Source organism: Pseudorasbora parva, chromosome 5 (assembly GCF_024679245.1).
Source record: "Pseudorasbora parva isolate DD20220531a chromosome 5, ASM2467924v1, whole genome shotgun sequence".
Lineage (NCBI taxonomy): Eukaryota > Metazoa > Chordata > Actinopteri > Cypriniformes > Gobionidae > Pseudorasbora > Pseudorasbora parva.
The window spans coordinates 52,080,136-52,107,635 of NC_090176.1; the positions used below are offsets into that span (position 1 = coordinate 52,080,136).

A 27,500-nucleotide genomic window follows, 5' to 3' on the forward strand; every position below is an offset into this window, starting at 1 on the left:
TGCTATGTGTCCTTTCTCTTGGACTTCTTCTGCTCGGCTAACCAGAAACAGATCATTCACCTTCATTAACATGTGGGAAGCTGAGCTGCTTTGTGAGAGTCCAAAGAGACCGTCTGACCGGAGTTAACGCTGACAACATGATCGGCTTATTTCACTGACACTGAGACACACACACACACACACACACACACACACACACACACACACACACACACACACACACACACACACACACACACACACAGAGATTGATGTTGCCTCACATGTAACAGAAAAAGTGTGGAAAAATAAATACGACACAGGCGACAGCTGAGGTAATACACACTGCAGGGAAAGAGTGTGGAAAATGTTGCTTAGGAGTTTCAGTGGGAGTCAATGGAGCGTGAGACACACCGACACGAATGAAGAGAGGAAACTCTATAGAGCAGGTGTGTGTGTGTGTGTGTGTGTGTGTGTGTGTGTGTGTGTGTGTGTGTGTGTGTGTGTGTGTGTGTGTCAGAGGAGAGAATTACTCTGACTAAACAAACACACACAAATTGGATACATTAGGCAGCAAGTGAACATTTAGTCCTCAGAGTTGATGTGTGTGAAGCAGGAGAAATGGGCAAGCGTAAGGATTTGAGCGAGTTTGGCCAGATTGTGACGGCTAGACGACTGGGTCAGAGCATCTCCAAAACTGCAGCTCTTGTGGGCTGTTCCCGGTCTGCAGTGGTCAGTATCTATCAAAAGTGCTCCAAGGAAGGACCAGTGGAGAACCGGCCACAGGGTCATGGGCGGCCAAGGCTCATTGATGCACGTGGGAAGCGAAGGCTGGCCCGTGGGGTCCGATCAAACAGACGAGCTACTGGAGCTCAAACTGCTCCAGAAGTTAATGCTGGTTCTGATAGAAAGCTGTCAGAATACACAGAGCAGCTCAGTTTGAGGTGTATGGACCAGTCAGGATGACCTCTGACCCCTGACAACCCTATTGAGGCGTTTGACTCGGCCTCCAAATTCCCCAGATCTCAATCCAATCGAGCATCTGTGGGATGTGGCGAACATACAAGTCTGATCCATGGAGGCCCCACCTCACAGCTTACAGGACTTAAAGGATCTGCTGCTAACATCTTGTTGCCTGATACCACAGGACACCTTCAGGGGTCTAGTGGAGTCCATGCCTCGACTGGTCCACAAAAGGGGGACTGTGTGTATATCTATCTATCTATCTATCTATCTATCTATCTATCTATCTATCTATCTATCTATCTATCTATCTATCTATCTATCTATCTATCTATCTATCTATCTATCTATCTATCTATCTATCTATCTATCTATACATGGCCACAGGTCTATAAATCAAGCACTAGAAGAACGGGACTTGCCTGACTGCATTGTGCCATGTGTAAAGTTTAGTGGAGGGGGGGGGGTTGTTTTTCAGGGATTGGCCTCTTAGTTCCAGTGAAAGCTCTTAATGCTTCACCAAGACATTTAGGACAATTTCATCCTCCCAACTTTGTGGGACCAGTTTGTGGACGGCCCCTTCCTGTCCCAACATGACATCCATCCATCTCACCCCATATATACAGTATGTGTGTATTTATATATAATTTGATGATAGCATGAGAGGTAAACAAAACAGCAGCGATATCTCTTTGCAGAAAATACTTACTTTACACTTCATTTACTGAACATTTACGGAAAAAAAAGATACACTACTATTATCATCGTAACGAAGCCAATACAGAACTTCTCTCTGTGAGATATTTAAAAAAACAACAACATTAACTTATTTAATTTTCAGCTAATATGTCCAAAGCTGCATATCTTTTCATCCTGAAGAAAAAAACAACCCTAAAAATGCACACTTAAAGGAACGCTTACAAACAACACGACCGACGCCGGGCCGTATCAAAGACACACGCTGTGAAATATCATTAAATTATTGATCTAAATGCAGCGAGAAGCAGACAAACAAAAGACCCCATACGCTATCCAGCCAACATAAATTATACATGCGGCACACAATCAGACGCGCCTGCGTTATTCATGAGCCGAGGACATGAGCTTTGTCTGCGCTGGAATGTAATAATGCTGTGCTTTAATACTGCATGAGGGACGAGGCGGCGCTTTCGGATAAACGTCTACACTTAAACTTCACCTGCATCTGGAAGAGCGACGATTAAAGGGTTAATTCAGCCAAAAATGAAATGTCTGTCATTAACTCCTCTCCCTAATGTCGCTCCACACCCGTAAGACCTCCGTTCATCTTCACACACAGTTTAAGATATTTTATATTTAGTCCGAGAGCGTATGCAAGTGTATGCACACTATACTGTCCATGTCCAGAAAGGGAATAAAAACATCATCACAGTAGTCCATATGAGACATCAGTGGGTTAATTAGAGTCTCTTGAAGCATCCAAAATACATTTGGGTCCAAAAATAACAAAAACTACGACTTTATTCAGCATTGGCTTCTCTTCCGGGTTTGTGTTCAATCCTCAAATAAAGATTCGAACGGTTATGAATCAGCGAATTGAGTCATGATTTGTTTGGTAGTTTGACACATCCAGATCATGAATCAATAAACAACATTAGGGTGAGTCATTAATTACATACATTTCATTTTTGGGTGAACTAACCCTTTAAAGAATAGACAAGGCCGTAAACACACTATTATACACTGCAAAAATACTCTTCTTACTTAGTAATTTTGTCTAAGTAATCAAGATGCATTTACTAGATTGGTGAAATGACATAAGATATTTTTTCTTGTTTTCTGGGGAAAAATATCAAAATAAAATATCAGAAACAAGATTTTTTCTCACCCCATTGGCAGATCATTTTGCCTGTTTTAAGCAAAAACTCACTTCATTTAGATATTTTACTCCAGAAAACAAGAACAAATATCTCATGTCATTTTACTGCTCTAGTAAATGCATCTTGATTTGAGAATATTTAAATATTTGGACTGGAAACAAGAAACAAATACTAAATAAGAAGAGACTTTTTTTGCAGTGCAGTGAGCGCTAATGAGCGAGTGAAGACGGAGCCTGTCACTCAACCTCCAATCATCTTTCTTCTCTAAGCTCAGTTTACAAATCATGACCAGAACAAGGTCAGATCTGAGATAATGTCCAGGGAAATGAAGGAGCCAATCAGGAGGTCCCCTTGGCTGTCGCCGGGCGAATATATGATTCACTGTATATGAGCGCGTCCATATTTCATATTTCAGAGGTGCTGATGGAGACGAGCGCAGCAAGGAGAAAAACCAGACTCGCGGTTACACACTGTCAGATCATGCAACGAAAAACAAACATTCAACTGCAAAAACATCTTGTTTTAATCAGTATTCTGGACCTTTTCCAAACACAATATTTAGGCATCATTAGTTAGTTTTTTCTTGTTTTAAGCATAAATCTAATGAAACCGAGTGAGGTCGATGCAACTCTACTTCCCCAATCTTTACACGGCACCCGAGTGACATCACAGAGGAAATATTACTAAAATACACTCACCTAAAGGATTATTAGGAGCACACACTAATACTGTGTTTGACCCTTTCTCCTTCAGAACTGCCTTAATTCTCCGTGGCATTGATCAACAAGCTGCTGAAAGCATTCTTTAGAAATGTTGGCCCATATTGATAGGAGAGCATCTTGCAGTTGATGGAGATTTGTGGGATGCACATCCAGGGCACGAAGCTCCCGTTCCACCACATCCCAAAGATGCTCTATTGGGTTGAGATCTGGGGACTGTGGCGGCCATTTTAGTAGAGTCAACTCAACTACAACTACAATCACAACCACAACTACAGTCACAACCACAACTACAGTCACAACCACAACTACAACTACAATCACAACCACAACTACAATCACAACTACAATCCCAACCACAACCACAACTACAATCCCAACCACAACTACAATCCCAACCACAACTACAAATACAACTACAATCCCAACCACAACTACAACCACAACTACAATCCCAACCACAACTACAAATACAACTACAATCACAACCACAACCACAACTACAATCCCAACCACAACTACAACCACAACTACAATCCCAACCACAACTACAAATACAACTACAACCACAACTACAAATCACAACTACAATCACAACTACAACTACAATCACAACCACAACTACAACTACAATCACATAACAACAATCACAACCACAACTACAACTACAATCACAACTACAACTACAATCACAACCACAACTACAACTACAATTACATAACTACAATCACAACCACAACCACAACTACAATCACAACCACAACCACAACTACAATCACAACCACAACCATAACTACAATCACAACCACAACTACAATCACAACCACAAGTACAACCACAATCACAACCACAGCCACAACTACAATCACAACTACAACCACAACTACCATCACATAACAACACAACTACAATTACATAACTACAATCACAGCCACAATCACAACTACAATCACAACCACAATCACAACTACAACCACAATCACAACCACAACTACAATCACAACCACAACTACAATCACAATCACAACCACAACTACAATCACAATCACAACCACAACCACAACTACAATCACAACCACAACTACAATCACAACCACAACTACATCCAAAACTACAAATCACAACCACAACTACAACTACGATCACAACTACATCCAAAACTACAAATCACAAACACAACTACAATCACAACTACATCCAAAACTACAAATCACAAACACAACTACAATCACAACTACATCCAAAACTACAAATCACAAACACAACTACAATCACAACTACATCCAAAACTACAAATCACAATCACAACTACATCCAAAACTACAAATCACAACCACAACTACGATCACAACTACAAATCACAACCACAACTACGATCACAACTACAACCACAACTACAAATCACAACCACAACTACGTTCACAACTACAACCACAACTACAAATCACAACCACAACTACAATCACAACTAAAACCACAACTACAAATCACAACCACAACTACATCCAAAACTACAAATCACAACCACAACTTCGATCACAACTACAACCACAACTACATATCACAACCACAACTACAATCACAACTAAAACCACAACTACAAATCACAACCACAACTACATCCAAAACTACAAATCACAACCACAACTTCGATCACAACTACAACCACAACTACATATCACAACCACAACTACAATCACAACTAAAACCACAACTACAAATCACAACTACAATCACAACTACAATCACAACTAAAACCACAACTACAAATCCCAACCACAACTACAATCACAACTACAACCACAACTACGTTCACAACTACAACCACAACTACAAATCACAAACACAACTACAATCACAACTAAAACCACAACTACAAATCACAACCACAACTACATCCAAAACTACAAATCCCAACCACAACTTCGATCACAACTACAACCACAACTACATATCACAACCACATCTACAATCACAACTACAATCACAACCACAACTACAATCACAACTAAAACCACAACTACAAATCACAACCACAACTACAAATCACAACCACAACTACAAATCACAACCACAACTACAATCACAACTAAAACCACAACTACAAATCACAACCACAACTACATCCAAAACTACAAATCACAACCACAACTTCGATCACAACTACAACCACAACTACATATCACAACCACAACTACAATCACAACTAAAACCACAACTACAAATCACAACCACAACTACATCCAAAACTACAAATCACAACCACAACTTCGATCACAACTAAAACCACAACTACAAATCACAACTACAATCACAACTACAACCACAACTACAATCACAACCACAACTACAATCACAACTAAAACCACAACTACAAATCACAAACACAACTACAATCACAACTACAACCACAACCACAACTACGATCACAACTACATCCAAAACTACAAATCACAAACACAACTACAATCACAACTACATCCAAAACTACAAATCACAACCACAACTACGATCACAACTACAACCACAACTACAAATCACAACCACAACTACGTTCACAACTACAACCACAACTACAAATCACAACCACAACTACAATCACAACTAAAACCACAACTACAATCACAATCACAACTACATCCAAAACTACAAATCACAACCACAACTACGATCACAACTACAACCACAACTACAAATCACAACCACAACTACGTTCACAACTACAACCACAACTACAAATCACAACCACAACTACAATCACAACTAAAACCACAACTACAATCACAACCACAACTACAATCACAACTACATCCAAAACTACAAATCACAACCATAACTACAATCACAACTAAAACCACAACTACAATCACAACCACAACTACAATCACAACTACATCCAAAACTACAAACACAACCACAACTACAAAAAACAATAACCAAACTACAACCAATTACAACAACAACAATTACAAATACACTCACACAACTACAATAATAACGACACATAGGAATGATATCAATTAATCAAAATTAGAATTATTTCTTCCAGCTGATGAACAATAAAAACATTAACAACCAATCAGAATCCAATAATGTTAAATGCTCTTGTCTTGTAAAAAAAAAAAAGTCATCTTTATTTAAAAAACGCTTTGTTACACTGTAGGTGAGAACAGCCCTAATACCAGGAACATGAAGTAAAGTTAGATTTTATTTTCACCTTCATTTTTTTTTTTTTTTTTCAGAGAAATGAGTATGAGTGATTGCTTTAAACAATATCTCGATCTTTGAAAAGTGTTTTCGGTCATGAGGAAACCTCAGCAGATTAGCAGGAGTAATGAGGGCTTTAGTAAAGACTAATGACTTGTGCTCTGACAGACTCCAGAACTCTTAATGCACCCAAAGAAAAGATGCATCTGTCAGGAAACTCAACGCAACACGCTTACGAGCCAAATAAACGACAGCGGACGTCAAGGAAAAACGCCGCGGGTTATTAAGCACGTCTGTGCGGCTGATAAGAGAACAGGCCGCTTCCGTCCAACGCTGTCAAACAAGCCTTCGCTGTTTATCACTCCGAGAGGATTTTACAAGCTGTTCTGATTATGATAATCCCTCGGGATTGGGGGAAATTAAAAACGTGCGCTGCTATCTGGCACCGAAGGCCGCGCTATCATGACAGCTGTGAGGAACGGCATCGCTGCCAAACCGCTGTTTATTTGCTCCGCAGGGTCGGAATGTAAACCTGGAAGAGCTTTAGGACATTCAGAAACATTCAGAAACATCTGAAAGAGAAATGAAGAAGCAGCATTCAAACTGAATGATCATTTCCAGCAATCATGACTAATTTGCATTAAAACAAATTAAATTAATTAATTAGATCTTATTTATTACTATAAACTATGATACTGATCTGCTAACATTGTCGCTATAAAATAAGCTGATAACATCACTGTTTTCTCCAGAACTGCACTACACTGCAAAAAATGCTTTTCCTACTCAGTATTTTTGTCTTGTTTCTAGTCCAAACAACTAAAAATTCTTAAATTAAGAAACATTTACTAGACATGCAAAAGTAATTGACTCGTTTTGGGAAAAATAACTCAAAATGAAGAGAGTTTTTGCTTAAAATAAGATAAATAATCTGCCAATGGGGTGAGAAAAATAATCTTGTTTTCTGTTTGAATTAAGATTATTTTTCTCACCCCATTGGCAGATTATTTATCTTATTTTAAGCAAAAACTCTCTTCATTTTGAGTTTTTTTCCCCCGAACCAGACAATAACTTTTGCTTGTCTAGTAAAGGCTTCTTAATTTAAGAGTTTTTAGATATTTGGACAAGAAACAAGACAAAAATACTACGTAAGAAAAGCATTTTTTGTAGTGTAACACTGTGAAGCTGCTTTGAAACAATCGTCCTAGTAAAAGTCTGATATAAATAAAGTTGATTGATTGATTGATTGATTGATATTGCATATGTGAAAGCTCAACTTTATAGTTTGATTGATTTTGCCCCTTTTAAAAATGTAGGGTTAGTTATGTTTCTGAAAGAGTCTCTTCTGCTCAGCAAAGCTGCTTTTATTGCATTAAAAAAATACTGTAAAAATTATGAAATATTCCTCCAGTGTAGATCATCTGTTCTCTATGTGAATATATAGTAAAGTGTGATTTATTCCTGTGATCATCATCATCATTACTCTTCAGTCACGATCCTTCACTAATCATTCTCATATTATGAGAAACATTTATGATTATTATCAGTCTTGAAAACAGTTTTGAATACAAAGTTCAAAAGAACAGCATTTACTTGAAAACAGAATATGAAATAGAATCTTTTGCAACATTTTAAATGTCTCTTTTTATCAATTTAATGTGTCCTTTATGAAATTTACAAGTAAAAGTACTTAATAAAAAAAAAAAAAAAAAAAAAAAATATATATATATATATATATATATATATATATATATATATATATATATATATATATATATATATATATATATATATATATTTGTATATAATATAAAAAAATGGTTATAATATTTGTCACCAAATGCAATTACAATACAATACAGATATTCTGAAAACTCCCCCGTCTGTCATTGGTCAAATGAACAACTAGCCCCGCCCCCAAACTAATGCCATTGGCTGAGTCAGTGTTGGACAGAAAGAATGCTTTAATTCCTCTAAAATCCACCGATTATGACTCGCTTACAGCTGACCAAAGTATTTTAACATCCAATCGCCTTCAAAGATGCTCCACATTCCCAAGAACTACAAACAAACACCAGCAGAACTGTGGATAGCTCAAATTTTAGAATCCTAAAATGTTTAATTCCCGGTTTAAATGAAGAAAAATCAGATGCCGTCTAGAAGCGAAGCTTAAAGGGTTAGTTCACCCAGAAATGTAAACTGTGTGATTAATTCCTCCTGTGGTTGGCCAGCCGTCAGACCTCCGCTCATCTTCACACACAGATGAAGATATTAGTGTTGAAATCCGATGGCTCAGAAAGGCCTTCATTGACACCAATGTCATTTCCTCTCTCAAGACCCATAAAGGCACTAAAGACGTCGTTACAAAGCCCATCTCACTACAGCGGCTCTACAATCATTTATGAAGAGGCCAGAATAGAGTTAGTGCACAAAAACACTAAATAACGACTTATATAGTGATGGCCGATTTCAGAACAAAGCTTCGAACCGTTATGAGTCAGTGAATCGATTCATGATTGGGATCGCGAGTCAAACTGCTGAAATCACGTGACACTGGCGAATCACGAATAATGAATCGATTCACTGACTCATAACGGTTCGAAGCTTTGTTCTGAAATCGGCCATCACTATATAAGTCGTTATTTGGTGTTTTTGCGCACTAACTCTATTCTGGCCTCTTCATCAATGATTGTAGAGCCGCTGTAGTGAGATGGGCTTTGTAACGACGTCTTTAGTGCCTTTATGGGTCTTGAGAGAGGAAATGACATTGGTGTCAATGAAGGCCTTTCTGAGCCATCGGATTTCAACACTAATATCTTCATCTGTGTGTGAAGATGAGCGGAGGACTGACGGCTGGACAACCACAGGAGGAATTAATCACACAATTTAGATTTCTGGGTGAACTAACCCTTTAACGAATGCAAAGATAGACTTCCTCCTTGAGCAGCACAATGGCGGTGGAAGCGTGAGAATGTCTGGCTCATGTTCTGCCTGTTTTGCCACCCACCATGAAGAGTAATGAGTGGAGCAGATAGCAGACAGAAGCCCATCAAACTTAACAGCCATGTCCCATCAGGGCATCTCCTGCTGGGCCCTGACCGGCCCTCGCCACACACACACACACACACACACACACAGACGCCTCAGCAGGACACTCATATCAGGAAACAAATAAAGCCACCCGTTTACCTCGACTGGGGAGCAGAAAGACATTTACAGCGAGCCTGAAACTCTAGAGCGATGCACTAATATTAGGCAATGTTGTGAATATTATAAATCCAGTAAAGCAGTGAAATATTCCTCCAATGTAAATCCTCTGTTCTCTACATGCACACTGCAAAACATGCTCTTCTTATTTAGTATTTTATTCTTGTTTCCAGTCCAAATATCTAAAAATTAGATCAGTAAAATGACATAAGATATTTCTGCTAAATGATCTGCCAATGGGGTAAGAAAAAAAATCTTTTTTCTGATTGAAATCTTATTTCTTGTTTCCGTCCCAATCCGATATGATAATATCTTGAGTTTCTATTCATTAAACAAATGTCCTTCATTGTATTAACTCAAATTTTTAATTTCAATAAAGTCGAAATTAAGGCAACCAGGTTACTTACTTTTTTAAGTTAAACCAACAAAAACCAACAAAAAAATTTTACAGTGTAGTAAATGCATCTTGATTTAAGAATTTATAAAAAGTATGTGGTAGGTAAGATTTTTTTTTTTTAAATGTCAATTATCTCAAATGAATGCTGTTCTTTTTGACCTTTTTATTCATTCAAGAATCCTGAAAAATAAAACGTATCACAGTTTAAAATATTTAAGCAGAATTGCATTGTTTGTAAGTAATAATCGGTGGATTTTAGAGGAATTTAAGCATTCTTTCTGTCCAGCACTGACTCAGCCAATGGCATGAGTTTGGGGGCGGGGCTAGTTGATAATTTGACCAATGACAGACAAGGGAGTTTTCAGAAAACCTGTTTGAAACTCATTCATTTTGCAATTGCATTTGGTGACAGCAGTGGCACAAAATGTTATAAGCAATTATTATTATATTATTAGTAGTGTACACTTTTGCTTGCGATCAGTGAGATTTAGTACTTTTATGTTTTATTTTTGGCAAGAAAGATTATAAATGTCTCTTTTTTGATCAATTTAATGTTACAAAAGATTCTCTCGCAGATAAATCCTGTTCTTTTGAACTTTCTATTCATCAAAGAATCCCGAGGAATAAGATGCATCGTTTTCCACAGAAATATGAGCTGATAATAATTATAAATGTGTGTTGATCACACTGCAAAAAATGCTTTTCTTCCTCAGTATTTTTGTCTTGTTTCTAGTCCAAACATCTAACAATTCTTAAAACAAGAAGTATTTACTAGACAAGCAAAAGTAATTGTCTTGTTTTGGGAAAATAACTCAAAATGAAGAGAGTTTTTGCTTAAAATAAGATAAATAATCTGCCAATGGGGTGAGAAAAATAATCTTAATTCAAACAGAAAACAAGATTATTTTTCTCACCCCATTGGCAGATTATTTATCTTATTTTAAGCAAAAACTCTCTTCATTTTGAGTTATTTTCCCAAAACAAGACAATTACTTTTGCTTGTTCTAGTAAATACTTCTTGTTTTAAGAATTGTTAGATGTTTGGACTAGAAACAAGACAAAAATACTGAGGAAGAAAAGCATTTTTTGCAGTGTATCAGATCCTCATATGAGAGTGATTAGTGAAGGATCGTGTGACACTGAAGACTGGAGTAATGATGATAAATTCAGCTTTGATTAAATCACACTTTACTATATATTCACACAGAGAACAGATGATTTACACTGGAGGAATATTTCACTGCTTTACTGGATTTATGGTCAGATAAACGAGCAGAAGAGTGAATGTCAAGCACTGTATATATATATCATCACAGTTAACGTCACTATAATGTAAAAGTGCTCATTGTCCTTCAGAAAGCGAGTGTGTTTCCTCTGAAGGTGTGTAAACTCGTCTGGTTTACGTCCAACAAAAGGAGCTTTGAAGTCCTGACACACACCCAAACTCACAGCATTCAAAGTTAATGGCCAAACGCGCTCACAATGTCGTCGCAGATTAGATATGATGTGGATAACACTGAATAAATGCTGATTAATTGCACTCTACTCAATGGTCAAACTCGCATATCCGCCATGTTTGTAGTTTTTAACAGTTTTTATCCAGGTTTTGTTCTAATCGAATCCTCGACATACACCCTTAAAAATAAAATGTGCCAGGAAAAAAACAAAAATGGGTTTCACAGTGATCCCATTGAAGAGCCATTTTTGGTTCCCCAAAGAGCCCTTTTGTGAAAAGTTCTTTAAATAACCATTTTTTTCTAACCATTTTATAGTCTAAAGAACCTTTTGTGCAATGGAAAGGTTCTTTGGATATTAAAAGTTCTTCATAGAACCAGACACACTGCCAAAGAACCATTTAAGAACCTTTATTTTTAAGACTGTACTACGATTTGGGACACTAATTAAGACAAAACTAACTAAGTTTTGAAAACTATTTAGGATGAATATGTGCATGCAACACACGAGTTCAACACTGATTTGTTATTCTTTTGAACTGATTCACTAAAAGAATCAACTCTTAAGAGTCATTCGTTCAATAGTGACTGGTTTGCATTTTTGTTTGTTAGGGCACGCACTAGGATATTGTGTTTATATGATTTTGTGGTGTGAAATATTCACTCCGAATCTTCCCGATTCCCAACCCTATATAATCTTGACACAAACGGAGCGTTTTATATATATATATATATATACTTTTAAATAATATTTATTATATATTTATTAAATGATAATTGAATTAAAATAATTGTAAAAAAATATTATATATATATATATATATATATATATATATATATATATATATATATATATACACATTTACAATATATACTTTTATACTATTAAATTATATGCATTGAACTGAAATTATATGCATTTACAATATATACTTTTAAATACTATTATTTAAAAAGAAATGTTTAATATTTTTAAATAATGTGAATGATAAAAAATATTAATGTTTATATATATATATATTATTTTAAAATATTTTTAAAATATAAAACACTTTTATTATTTAATATATATATATAAACATTATTTAAAAATGTTAAACATTTCTTTTTAAATAATAGTATTTATATTGTAAATGCATATAATTTCAGTCAGAAATTATTTTTAAAATTTATCTCACTAATATTACTTGAGCTGAATGAATATTAATTGTACCTTTATATTAATTTTAATATAACGTTTTTTTATATTGTTTATACTGTCAAACCACGTCAAATATCACAACAAAAACACAACAAACACATTTGAATGATTAAGCGATCAATATACCTCGAGGTAATGTTTCTTTTTTTAGTTAAATCACCGCGGAGAGTTTGGGATATCCTCCGAATCCTACAGGATTGAGTCTACTTTTGGGAAAGAGTTTGGGATATTTCCTCCGAATCCTACAGGATTGAGCCTATTTTTGGGAGAGTGTTTGGGATATCCTCCGAATCCTACAGGATTGAGTCTATTTTTGGGAGAGTGTTTGGGATATCCTCCGAATCCTACAGGAGTGAGCCTATTTTTGGGAGAGAGTTTGGGATATTTCCTACGAATCCTACAGGATTGAGCCTATTTTTGGGAGAGAGTTTGGGATATCCTCCGAGTCCTACAGGATTGAGCCTATTTTTGGGAGAGAGTTTGGGATATTTCCTCCGAATCCTACAGGATTGAGTCTATTTTTGAGAGAGTGTTTGGGATATCCTCCGAATCCTACAGGATTGAGTCTATTTTTGGGAGAGTGTTTGGGATATTTCCTCCGAATCCTACAGGATTGAGTCTATTTTTGGGAGAGTGTTTGGGATATCCTCCGAATCCTACAGGATTGAGCCTATTTTGGGGAGAGAGTCTGGAATATCCTCCGAATCCTTCAGGATTGAGTCTATTTTTGGGAGAGTGTTTGGGATATTTCCTCCGAATCCTACAGGATTGAGTCTATTTTTGGGAGAGTGTTTGGGATATTTCCTCCGAATCCTACAGGATTGAGTCTATTTTTGGGAGAGAGTTTGGGATATTTCCTCCGAATCCTACAGGATTGAGCCTATTTTTGAGAGAGTGTTTGGGATATCCTCCGAATCCTACAGGATTGAGTCTATTTTTGGGAGAGTGTTTGGGATATTTCCTCCGAATCCTACAGGATTGAGTCTATTTTTGGGAGAGTGTTTGGGATATCCTCCGAATCCTACAGGATTGAGCCTATTTTGGGGAGAGAGTCTGGAATATCCTCCGAATCCTTCAGGATTGAGTCTATTTTTGGGAGAGAGTTTGGGAAATCCTCCGAGTCCTACAGGATTGAGTCTATTTTGGGGAGAGAGTCTGGGATATCCTCCGAATCCTTTAGGATTGAGTCTATTTTTGGGGGAGAGTTTGGGATATCCTCCGAGTCCTACAGGATTGAATCTATTTTTGTGGGAGAGTTTGGGAAATCCTCCGAGTCCTACAGGATTGAGCCTATTTTTGGGGGAGAGTTTGGGATATCCTCCGAATCCTACAGGATTGAGTCTATTTTTGGGGGAGAGTTTGGGATATCCTCCGATTCCTACAGAATTGAGTCTATTTTTGGGAGAGAGTTTGGGATATCCTCCGAATCCTACAGGATTGGGTCTATTTTGGGGAGAGTGTTTGGGATATCCTCCGAGTCCTACAGGATTGAGTCTATTTTTGGGGGAGAGTTTGGGAAATCCTCTGAGTCCTACAGGATTGAGTCTATTTTGGGAGAGAGTCTGGGATATCCTCCGAATCCTTCAGGATTGAGTCTATTTTTGGAAGAGAGTTTGGGATATCCTCCGAGTCCTACAGGATTGAGTCTATTTTTGGGGGAGAGTTTGGGATATCCTCCAAGTCCTACAGGATTGGGTCTATTTTTGGGAGAGAGTTTGGGATATCCTCTGAGTCCTACAGGATTGAGTCTATTTTTGGAAGAGTGTTTGGGATATCCTCCGAGTCCTACAGGATTGAGTCTATTTTTGGAAGAGTGTTTGGGATATCCTCCGAATCCTACAGGAGTGAGCCTATTTTTGGGAGAGAGTTTGGGATATCCTACAGGATTGAGTCTATTTTTGGGAGAGAGTTTGGGATATCCTCCGAGTCCTACAGGATTGAGTCTATTTTTGGGAGAGAGTCTGGGATATCCTCCGAATCCTACAGGATTGAGTCTATTTTTGGGAGAGAGTTTGGGATATCCTCCGAGTCCTACAGGATTGAGTCTATTTTTGGGAGAGAGTCTGGGATATCCTCCGAATCCTACAGGATTGAGTCTATTTTTGGGAGAGAGTTTGGGATATCCTCCGAGTCCTACAGGATTGAGCCTATTTTTGGGAGAGAGTTTGGGATATCCTCCGATTCCTACAGGATTGAGTCTATTTTTGGGAGAGAGTTTGGGATATCCTCTGAATCCTTCAGAATTGAGTCTATTTTTGGGAGAGAGTTTGGGATATCCTCTGAATCCTTCAGGATTGAGCCTATTTTTGTGAGAGAGTTTGGGATATCCTCCGAATCCTACAGGATTGAGTCTATTTTTGGGAGAGAGTTTGGGATATCCTCCGAATCCTACAGGATTGGGTCTATTTTTGGAAGAGTGTTTGGGATATCCTCCGAATCCTACAGGAGTGAGCCTATTTTTGGGAGAGAGTTTGGGATATCCTACAGGATTGAGTCTATTTTGGGAGAGAGTTTGGGATATCCTCCGAGTCCTACAGGATTGCGTCTATTTTTGGGAGAGAGTCTGGGATATCCTCCGAATCCTACAGGATTGAGTTTATTTTTGGGAGAGAGTTTGGGATATCCTCCGAGTCCTACAGGATTGAGCCTATTTTTGGGAGAGAGTTTGGGATATCCTCCGATTCCTACAGGATTGAGTCTATTTTTGGGAGAGAGTTTGGGATATCCTCTGAATCCTTCAGAATTGAGTCTATTTTTGGGAGAGAGTTTGGGATATCCTCTGAATCCTTCAGGATTGAGCCTATTTTTGTGAGAGAGTTTGGGATATCCTCCGAATCCTACAGGATTGAGTCTATTTTTGGGAGAGAGTTTGGGATATCCTCCGAATCCTTCAGGATTGAGTCTATTTTTGGGAGAGAGTTTGGGATATCCTCCGAGTCCTACAGGATTGAGTCTATTTTTGGGAGAGAGTTTGGGATATCCTCCGAGTCCTACAGGATTGAGTCTATTTTTGGGAGAGAGTTTGGGATATCCTCCGAGTCCTACAGGATTGAGTCTATTTTTGGGAGAGAGTTTGGGATATCCTCTGAGTCCTACAGGATTGAGTCTATTTTTGGGAGAGAGTTTGGGATATCCTCCGAATCCTACAGGATTGGGTCTATTTTTGAAAGAGTGTTTGGGATATCCTCTGAATCCTACAGGAGTGAGCCTATTTTTGGGAGAGAGTTTGGGATATCCTATAGGATTGAGTCTATTTTTGGGAGAGAGTTTGGGATATCCTCCGAGTCCTACAGGATTGAGTCTATTTTTGGGAGAGAGTATGGGATATCCTCCGAATCCTACAGGATTGAGTCTATTTTTGGGAGAGAGTTTGGGATATCCTCCGAGTCCTACAGGATTGAGCCTATTTTTGGGAGAGAGTTTGGGATATCCTCCGATTCCTACAGGATTGAGTCTATTTTTGGGAGAGAGTTTGGGATATCCTCTGAATCCTTCAGAATTGAGTCTATTTTTGGGAGAGAGTTTGGGATATCCTCTGAATCCTTCAGGATTGAGCCTATTTTTATGAGAGAGTTTGGGATATCCTCCGAATCCTACAGGATTGAGTCTATTTTTGGGAGAGAGTTTGGGATATCCTCCGAATCCTTCAGGATTGAGTCTATTTTTGGGAGAGAGTTTGGGATATCCTCCGAGTCCTACAGGATTGAGTCTATTTTTGGGAGAGAGTTTGGGATATCCTCCGAGTCCTACAGGATTGAGTCTATTTTTGGGAGAGAGTTTGGGATATCCTCCGAGTCCTACAGGATTGAGTCTAATTTTGGGAGAGAGTTTGGGATATCCTCTGAGTCCTACAGGATTGAGTCTATTTTTGGGAGAGAGTTTGGGATATCCTCCGAATCCTACAGGATTGGGTCTATTTTTGGAAGAGTGTTTGGGATATCCTCCGAATCCTACAGGAGTGAGCCTATTTTTGGGAGAGAGTTTGGGATATCCTACAGGATTGAGTCTATTTTTGGGAGAGAGTTTGGGATATCCTCCGAGTCCTACTGGATTGAGTCTATTTTTGGGAGAGAGTTTGGGATATCCTCCGAGTCCTACAGGATTGAGTCTATTTTTGGGAGAGAGTTTGGGATATCCTCCGAGTCCTACAGGATTGAGTCTATTTTTGGGAGAGAGTTTGGGATATCCTCCGAGTCCTACAGGATTGAGCCTATTTTTGGGAGAGAGTTTGGGATATCCTCCGATTCCTACAGGATTGAGTCTATTTTGGGGAGAGTGTTTGGGATATCCTCCGAATCCTACAGGATTGAGTCTATTTTTGGGAGAGAGTTTGGGATATCCTCCGAGTCCTACAGGATTGAGCCTATTTTTGGGAGAGAGTTTGGGATACCCTCCGATTCCTACAGGATTGAGTCTATTTTTGGGAGAGAGTTTGGGATATCCTCTGAATCCTTCAGAATTGAGTCTATTTTTGGGAGAGAGTTTGGGATATCCTCTGAATCCTACAGGATTGAGTCTATTTTTGGGAGAGAGTTTGGGATATCCTCCGAGTCCTACAGGATTGAGCCTATTTTTGGGAGAGAGTTTGGGATATCCTCCGAGTCCTACAGGATTGAGTCTATTTTTGGGAGAGAGTTTGGGATATCCTCTGAGTCCTACAGGATTGAGTCTATTTTTGGGAGAGAGTTTGGGATATCCTCCGAATCCTACAGGATTGGGTCTATTTTTGGAAGAGTGTTTGGGATATCCTCCGAATCCTACAGGAGTGAGCCTATTTTTGGGAGAGAGTTTGGGATATCCTACAGGATTTAGTCTATTTTTGGGAGAGAGTTTGGGATATCCTCCGAGTCCTACAGGATTGAGTCTATTTTTGGGAGAGAGTCTGGGATTTCCTCCGAATCCTACAGGATTGAGTCTATTTTTGGGAGAGAGTTTGGGATATCCTCCGAGTCCTACAGGATTGAGCCTATTTTTGGGAGAGAGTTTGGGATATCCTCCGATTCCTACAGGATTGAGTCTATTTTTGGGAGAGAGTTTGGGATATCCTCTGAATCCTTCAGAATTGAGTCTATTTTTGGGAGAGAGTTTGGGATATCCTCTGAATCCTTCAGGATTGAGCCTATTTTTGTGAGAGAGTTTGGGATATCCTCCGAATCCTACAGGATTGAGTCTATTTTTGGGAGAGAGTTTGGGATATCCTCCGAGTCCTACAGGATTGAGTCTATTTTTGGGAGAGAGTTTGGGATATCCTCCGAGTCCTACAGGATTGAGCCTATTTTTGGGAGAGAGTTTGGGATATCCTCCGATTCCTACAGGATTGAGTCTATTTTGGGGAGAGTGTTTGGGATATCCTCCGAATCCTACAGGATTGAGTCTATTTTTGGGAGAGAGTTTGGGATATCCTCCGAGTCCTACAGGATTGAGCCTATTTTTGGGAGAGAGTTTGGGATATCCTCCGATTCCTACAGGATTGAGTCTATTTTTGGGAGAGAGTTTGGGATATCCTCTGAATCCTTCAGAATTGAGTCTATTTTTGGGAGAGAGTTTGGGATATCCTCTGAATCCTTCAGGATTGAGCCTATTTTTGTGAGAGAGTTTGGGATATCCTCCGAATCCTGCAGGATTGAGTCTATTTTTGGGAGAGAGTTTGGGATATCCTCCGAATCCTTCAGGATTGAGTCTATTTTTGGGAGAGAGTTTGGGATATCCTCCGAGTCCTACAGGATTGAGTCTATTTTTGGGAGAGAGTTTGGGATATCCTCTGAGTCCTACAGGATTGAGTCTATTTTTGGGAGAGAGTTTGGGATACCCTCCGATTCCTACAGGATTGAGTCTATTTTTGGGAGAGAGTTTGGGATATCCTCTGAATCCTTCAGAATTGAGTCTATTTTTGGGAGAGAGTTTGGGATATCCTCTGAATCCTACAGGATTGAGTCTATTTTTGGGAGAGAGTTTGGGATATCCTCCGAGTCCTACAGGATTGAGCCTATTTTTGGGAGAGAGTTTGGGATATCCTCCGAGTCCTACAGGATTGAGTCTATTTTTGGGAGAGAGTTTGGGATATCCTCTGAGTCCTACAGGATTGAGTCTATTTTTGGGAGAGAGTTTGGGATATCCTCCGAATCCTACAGGATTGGGTCTATTTTTGGAAGAGTGTTTGGGATATCCTCCGAATCCTACAGGAGTGAGCCTATTTTTGGGAGAGAGTTTGGGATATCCTACAGGATTTAGTCTATTTTTGGGAGAGAGTTTGGGATATCCTCCGAGTCCTACAGGATTGAGTCTATTTTTGGGAGAGAGTCTGGGATTTCCTCCGAATCCTACAGGATTGAGTCTATTTTTGGGAGAGAGTTTGGGATATCCTCCGAGTCCTACAGGATTGAGCCTATTTTTGGGAGAGAGTTTGGGATATCCTCCGATTCCTACAGGATTGAGTCTATTTTTGGGAGAGAGTTTGGGATATCCTCTGAATCCTTCAGAATTGAGTCTATTTTTGGGAGAGAGTTTGGGATATCCTCTGAATCCTTCAGGATTGAGCCTATTTTTGTGAGAGAGTTTGGGATATCCTCCGAATCCTACAGGATTGAGTCTATTTTTGGGAGAGAGTTTGGGATATCCTCCGAGTCCTACAGGATTGAGTCTATTTTTGGGAGAGAGTTTGGGATATCCTCCGAGTCCTACAGGATTGAGCCTATTTTTGGGAGAGAGTTTGGGATATCCTCCGATTCCTACAGGATTGAGTCTATTTTGGGGAGAGTGTTTGGGATATCCTCCGAATCCTACAGGATTGAGTCTATTTTTGGGAGAGAGTTTGGGATATCCTCCGAGTCCTACAGGATTGAGCCTATTTTTGGGAGAGAGTTTGGGATATCCTCCGATTCCTACAGGATTGAGTCTATTTTTGGGAGAGAGTTTGGGATATCCTCTGAATCCTTCAGAATTGAGTCTATTTTTGGGAGAGAGTTTGGGATATCCTCTGAATCCTTCAGGATTGAGCCTATTTTTGTGAGAGAGTTTGGGATATCCTCCGAATCCTGCAGGATTGAGTCTATTTTTGGGAGAGAGTTTGGGATATCCTCCGAATCCTTCAGGATTGAGTCTATTTTTGGGAGAGAGTTTGGGATATCCTCCGAGTCCTACAGGATTGAGTCTATTTTTGGGAGAGAGTTTGGGATATCCTCCGAGTCCTACAGGATTGAGTCTATTTTTGGGAGAGAGTTTGGGATATCCTCCGAGTCCTACAGGATTGAGTCTATTTTTGGGAGAGAGTTTGGGATATCCTCTGAGTCCTACAGGATTGAGTCTATTTTTGGGAGAGAGTTTGGGATATCCTCCGAATCCTACAGGATTGGGTCTATTTTTGGAAGAGTGTTTGGGATATCCTCCGAATCCTACAGGAGTGAGCCTATTTTTGGGAGAGAGTTTGGGATATCCTACAGGATTGAGTCTATTTTTGGGAGAGAGTTTGGGATATCCTCCGAGTCCTACAGGATTGAGTCTATTTTTGGGAGAGAGTCTGGGATATCCTCCGAATCCTACAGGATTGAGTCTATTTTTGGGAGAGAGTTTGGGATATCCTCCGAGTCCTACAGGATTGAGCCTATTTTTGGGAGAGAGTTTGGGATATCCTCCGATTCCTACAGGATTGAGTCTATTTTTGGGAGAGAGTTTGGGATATCCTCCGAGTCCTACAGGATTGAGTCTATTTTTGGGAGAGAGTTTGGGATATCCTCCGATTCCTACAGGATTGAGTCTATTTTTGGGAGAGAGTTTGGGATATCCTCCGATTCCTACAGGATTGAGTCTATTTTTGGGAGAGAGTTTGGGATATCCTCTGAATCCTTCAGAATTGAGTCTATTTTTGGGAGAGAGTTTGGGATATCCTCTGAATCCTTCAGGATTGAGCCTATTTTTGTGAGAGAGTTTGGGATATCCTCCGAATCCTACAGGATTGAGTCTATTTTTGGGAGAGAGTTTGGGATATCCTCCGAGTCCTACAGGATTGAGTCTATTTTTGGGAGAGAGTTTGGGATATCCTCCGAGTCCTACAGGATTGAGCCTATTTTTGTCACATGCCTGTCCTGTCTTGTGTGCACATGTGGGGTTTGTCAGTATGGCCTTTGTGCTTCCGTCATTGTCTGATCCCTCCCCCTTGTTATCTGATTAGTGTTTCATTTCTCCCACCTGTTCCCTCTTAATTTCTTCCCTTTATAAGCTCCTTGTGTTTGTCAGTCTTTGTGGAATCCTTGTTATGTCTACGTATCCTGTTTCCCTGTGTTGGTGTGTTTTGAGTTTATGTTTTTGGAACTAGTTGTTTTGCCCCCTCGTGGGTTTTGTTTTGTGTTGTTTAATTTATGTTTAATAAATTCACATTTCTCTGCAATTGAGTTCTCACTTTAGTTTCTTTAGTGTTACGTGACAGAAGGATTCCACCTCTGTCACGTAACACTAAAGAAACTAAAGTGAGAACTCAATTGCAGAGAAATGTGAATTTATTAAACATAAATTAAACAACACAAAACAAAACCCACGAGGGGGCAAAACAACTAGTTCCAAAAACATAAACTCAAAACACACCAACACAGGGAAACAGGATACGTAGACATAACAAGGATTCCACAAAGACTGACAAACACAAGGAGCTTATAAAGGGAAGAAATTAAGAGGGAACAGGTGGGAGAAATGAAACACTAATCAGATAACAAGGGGGAGGGATCAGACAATGACGGAAGCACAAAGGCCATACTGACAAACCCCACATGTGCACACAAGACAGGACAGGCATGTGACAATTTTTGGGAGAGAGTTTGGGATATCCTCCGATTCCTACAGGATTGAGTCTATTTTTGGGAGAGAGTTTGGGATATCCTCCGATTCCTACAGGATTGAGTCTATTTTTGGGAGAGAGTTTGGCACTGCCGTTTATTTGCAAAGCAAATTGATTCCTGGAATCCGAGCTGCTTTCAGCTCCTCGTGTCCGCCCACTTTCGCTTCAACAAGCAGCAGAAGTTGTCAAACTTTCTCCGGAGCTCAAGAGATAAAGACAGCGAGCACAAAGGGCACACACACACACACACACACTGGGTGTGAATGAGGGCGAGGGTGAAGCTGTGCATGCTAATGAAGCTCTGACTCGAGGCCGCGGGTTAATTATCATCACAACGGCCGGTTCTGACCCATCCCAGGGTCACTCATCTCTGCCTAAATCATTAACCAGCTCTGCTTCAGTTCTGTGAACACTGGAATAATGCGCTTCTCACTCAGTCATTGTCTTGTTTCCAGTCTAAACATCTAAAAATTATTCAATCAAGATGCATTTACTAGATCAGTAAAACCACATATTTGGGGTGAGAAATGGGGTGAGAAAAATAATCTGATTTCTGTTCGGAAACAAGACACCAATACTAAGTGAGAAGAGCATTATTTGCATTGTGAGCTGCAACTGCGCAATGAGGGTGGACACACACACACACACACGCTTGTTTTTGTGACATATGGGGACATTCCATAGGTGTAATGGTTTTTATACTGTAGTAACCGTGTTTTATATCCCCTTACACTGCCCCTTACTTTCTCAAAAAAACTCAAATGTCCTCATATTTCACCCACTCCTGTAATACCCATGGCATTATACACATTTGTGTCCTCATATGTCACAAAATCATGCCCCCCCCACACACACACACATCACCGCTGCTTTTGTGTGACACTGCAGTGACTCAGGAGAGGCTCAACGAGTTGTGCTATTCACACACACACATAAACACACACACACACACTGTATGGAACAATGAATGGGAAACCCCATATGAGCGGCCCAGTGTGAGTCTTACTGTGAGGTGAGGACTTTACAAACAGATCACTTCATTAAGAGATGAGCGGTGTGTGTGTGCGCACATTACACACTCACTCTACACACACTACACACTCTACACACACTACACCAACCACACACTCTACACACTCTACACTAACCACACACTCTACACACTCTACACCAACCACACATTCTACACACTCTACACCAACCACACACACTACACACACTACACCAATCACACACTCTACACACCAACCACACACTCTACACCAACCACACACTCTACACACACTACACACTCTACACCAACCACACACTCTACACACTCTACACACACTACACACTCTACACCAACCACACACTCTACACCAACCACACACTCTACACACTTTACACACTCTACACACACTACACACTCTACACCAACCACACACACTACACACACTACACACTCTACACCAACCACACACTCTACACACACTACACACTCTACACCAACCACACACTCTACACACACAACACAGGCTACACACTCTACACCAACCACACACTCTACACACACTACACACACTACACACTCTACACCAACCACACACTCTACACACTCGACACCAACCACACACTCTACACTAACCACACACTCTATAAACTACACCAACCACACACACTACACACACTACACACTCTACACACTCTACACACTCTACACACTCTACACTAACCACACACACCAACCACACACTCTGCACTAACCACACACTCTACACACTCTACACCAACCACACACTCTACACGCTTCACACTAACCACACACTCTACAAACTCTACACCAACCACACACACTACACACACTACACACTCTACACACTCTACACACTCTACACACTCTACACACTCTACACACTCTACACACTCTACACACTCTACACCAACCACACACTCTACACGCTTTACACCAACCACACACTCTACACACACTACACACTCTACACCAACCACACACTCTACACACACTACACACTCTACACCAACCACACACTCTACACGCTTTACACCAACCACACACTCTACACACACTACACACTCTACACCAACCACACACTCTACACACACTACACCAACCACACACTCTACACGCTTTACACCAACCACACACTCTACACACACTACACACTCTACACCAACCACACACTCTACACACTCTACACCAACCACACACTCTACACACTCTACACCAACCACACACTCTACACGCTTTACACCAACCACACACTCTACACACACTACACACTCTACACCAACCACACACTCTACACACTCTACACCAACCACACACTCTACACACTCTACACCAACCACACACTCTACACTAACCACACACTCTACACACTCTACACCAACCACACACTACACACTCTACACCAACCACACACTCTACACCAACCACACACTCTACACACTCTACACCAACCACACACTACACACTCTACACCAACCACACACTCTACACCAACCACACACTCTACACACTCTACACCAACCACACACTCTACACTAACCACACACTCTACACACTCTACACCAACCACACACTACACACTCTACACCAACCACACACTCTACACCAACCACACACTCTACACACTCTACACCAACCACACACTACACACTCTACACCAACCACACACTCTACACACTCTACACCAACCACACACTACACACTCTACACACTATAAAAGTATTTTTTAGGCTTAAAAAAACTTTCAAGCCTTTTTCACGACACGACGGAGAGGCGAAGATCTGACACACACACACACACACACACACACACAGCATGTGCTTTACTAATGACCACCATAACAAACACCATTAACCAGAAGTGCGGCTGACAGATAGCTAGCAACACACACACACACACACACACACACACACTCTGCCAAAGCGTGGCATGAGCTCCTCAGTTTCTCCGAGGCTCAGAGATGAAGAGGGAACGCCCAACATTTAGACACGCTAAGAGCCAAATCCTGCTTTAACACACACAGCTCTTGATGAAGGCCTGCAGACCGAGATCCGGATCAGGATCCGCTGCCAAGACCCGATCCCGGACAGCGCCACAGAAAGGCCACTGCTGGCTGCATCCGCGCAGAACCTGCTAAAGCGCGGGCATCTCCTGTTTGAAGCCGTCAGACATCCTCATTACCTCTGGTGGAGACGCGCGCGCGTGTGTGTGTGTGTGTGTGTGTGTGTGTGTGTGTGTGTGTGTGTGTGTGTGTGTGTGTGTGTGTGTGTGTGTGTGTGTGTGTGTGTGTGTGTGTGTGTGTGTGTGTGTGTGTGTGTGTGTGTGTGTGTGTGTGTGTGTGTGTGTGTGTGTGTGTGTGTGTGTGTGTGTGTGTGTGTGTGTGCGTTAATGCCTGTTCTTCTTGGCTGAACTTCACTCGCGTCTGCATGGCTTTGGTAACGGTCTCGTTTGTAAACATTAGTTCATGCATTAGCTGACATAAAACGAGGCATTCGTCACACCACTGTACCTTATTAACTCAGAATAAAGCACACACACACACACACGGTTACAGGAGTGTGTGTGTGTGCGTGCGTGCGTGGGTGCGTGCGTGTCATGATGCCTTACGGGACTCAACACTGGACACGCGTGTAGCTTCAGCTCCCCACAGAGACTCCATAATAATACATCCATCCATCCATCCATCCTTCTATCATCCATCCATCCATTTATCCATCCATCCTTCTATCATCCATCCATCCATTCATTCATCCATCCATCCTTCTATCATCCATCCATCCATCCATCCTTCTATCATCCACCCATCCATTCATCTATCCTTCTATCATCCATCCATTCATCCATCCATCCATCCTTCTATCATCCATCCATCTATCATTCGATCCATCCTTCTACCTTTCCATCCATCCATCCATCCTTCTATCATTCCATCCATCCTTCTACCTTTCCATCCATCCATCTATCATTCCATCCACCCATCTATCATTCCAGCCATCCATCCATCTATCATTCCATCCATCCATCTACCATTCCACCCATCCATCCTTCTATCAATCCATCCATCCATCCATCCATCCATCCATCCATCCATCCATCCATCCATCCATCTTTTCATCTATCATTCTGTCATTCCATCATACATTACCCATACGACATTAAAACACTTTGTGTTTAAATATATTTGTTTAAATGTGTAAAATTTACAAAGATTTAAATAAAACTAAAAAAATCTTTGCATTACAATAATGAGATGCATTAATAGTTTGACTTTACTTTTTTTTTTTTTTTACAAATTTTTAAATACCACAATTTTTTCTTGCATTGCAGTAGCAAGATGTTGAAATACTTTAGCCCCATTTTTTAAAACTTGTAAAATGTACAAATATTTAAAATAAAACCGCTAATTTGCTTGCATTGCATAAGCAAGATAAATATGTTAAGCCAATTTTTTTTTAAATTTATGAAGATTTAAATAAAACATCACTATTATTTCTTGCATTGCAGTAATGAGAGAGACTAAAATGGAGTGAAAATGTGCATAAAGATCGTAATGGTCCTAAAACAGGACTCATTTCTTATTCCACTGAATGTTTTTTGTCTTTCGTTCTGTCATCATCCCTCCCTTATTCCTCTCTGATGATTTCGAGTGAAGAGTTCTTACCTTTGAGCACTGCTTGTGATTCTGACACCACACCAATGATCCATTGCTCTGAAACGAGAAGAGAGACGTCATAAAAACATTGATCACATCAGACTGCAGTGAATCAGTTCAGTGAATCAGTTCAGTGAATCAGTTCAGTGAATCGATTCAGAGATTCATTTGCAACGGTTCAGGGTTGTGAATCAGGGCTTTGTTCCCTTTCCCAAAAGCATGCTTATGGGTCTGCAAACCAAAAGTCTGCTTAAGTTCAATGTCAAGTTCAAAGGATTTCGGAACAATGTAATCCAGAGGAAATTCCCAGCGAAACCTTGGGAAATAACTTATCATTAAAGGACTTCATTTGCCATCCAGTACCGTAGGGTGTTGTGCGCATGATGTCAAGGATAATGGTCAACTAGCTTCAAAGAGAGCAGCAGAAGATAGTCGGTTCTGAACCAGAGCAAACGCAGAGCATGTGAATCATCATTACACCAGCACAGCCTGAACCGCTTCAGCAATCCCACAGGATCGGGAACATTATTACCTTCACAGGCTGTAAACCTAAACAAATCACCAACATCAGGGCTCTTATGAGTGCCTCTGCTTGGAGTGAACAATAGGTGGATGGATGGATGGATGGATGGATGGATGGATGGATGGATGAATAGGTGGATGGATGGATGATGGAGAGAATGATAGATGGATAGGTAGAATGGTAGAATGAGAGACAGAAGCGATTTCCTCGGTTTCTGTGGCACATGTTGAACAGTGTCTGTGGCTCTGGGACGTCCCAGATGAGCCACACACACACACACACACACACTCTCTCTCTCTCTCTCTCTCTCTCTCTCTCTCTCTCTCTCTCTCTCTCTCTCTCTCTCTCTCTCTCTCTCTCTCTCTCTCTCTCTCTCGCTCTCTCTCTCACACACGCACACACAATCTCTCTCTCTCTCTCGCTCTCTCTCTCTCTCTCTCTCTCTTTCTCTCTTTCTCTCTCTCTCTCACACACACACACACACACACACACACACACAC

General features: G+C 40.3%; 1 protein-coding gene across 1 annotated transcript in view; it reads right to left on the bottom strand.

Moving 5' to 3' along the window:
• The window catches only part of LOC137075750 (anosmin-1), a 92,490-nt gene that overhangs the window by 51,791 nt on the left and 13,199 nt on the right, over positions 1–27,500 (bottom strand). Inside the window, exon 2 of the mRNA XM_067444680.1 lies at positions 26,487–26,534. Coding sequence (XP_067300781.1) covers positions 26,487–26,534 — 48 coding nt within the window. The remainder of the gene's footprint in view (positions 1–26,486; positions 26,535–27,500) is intronic.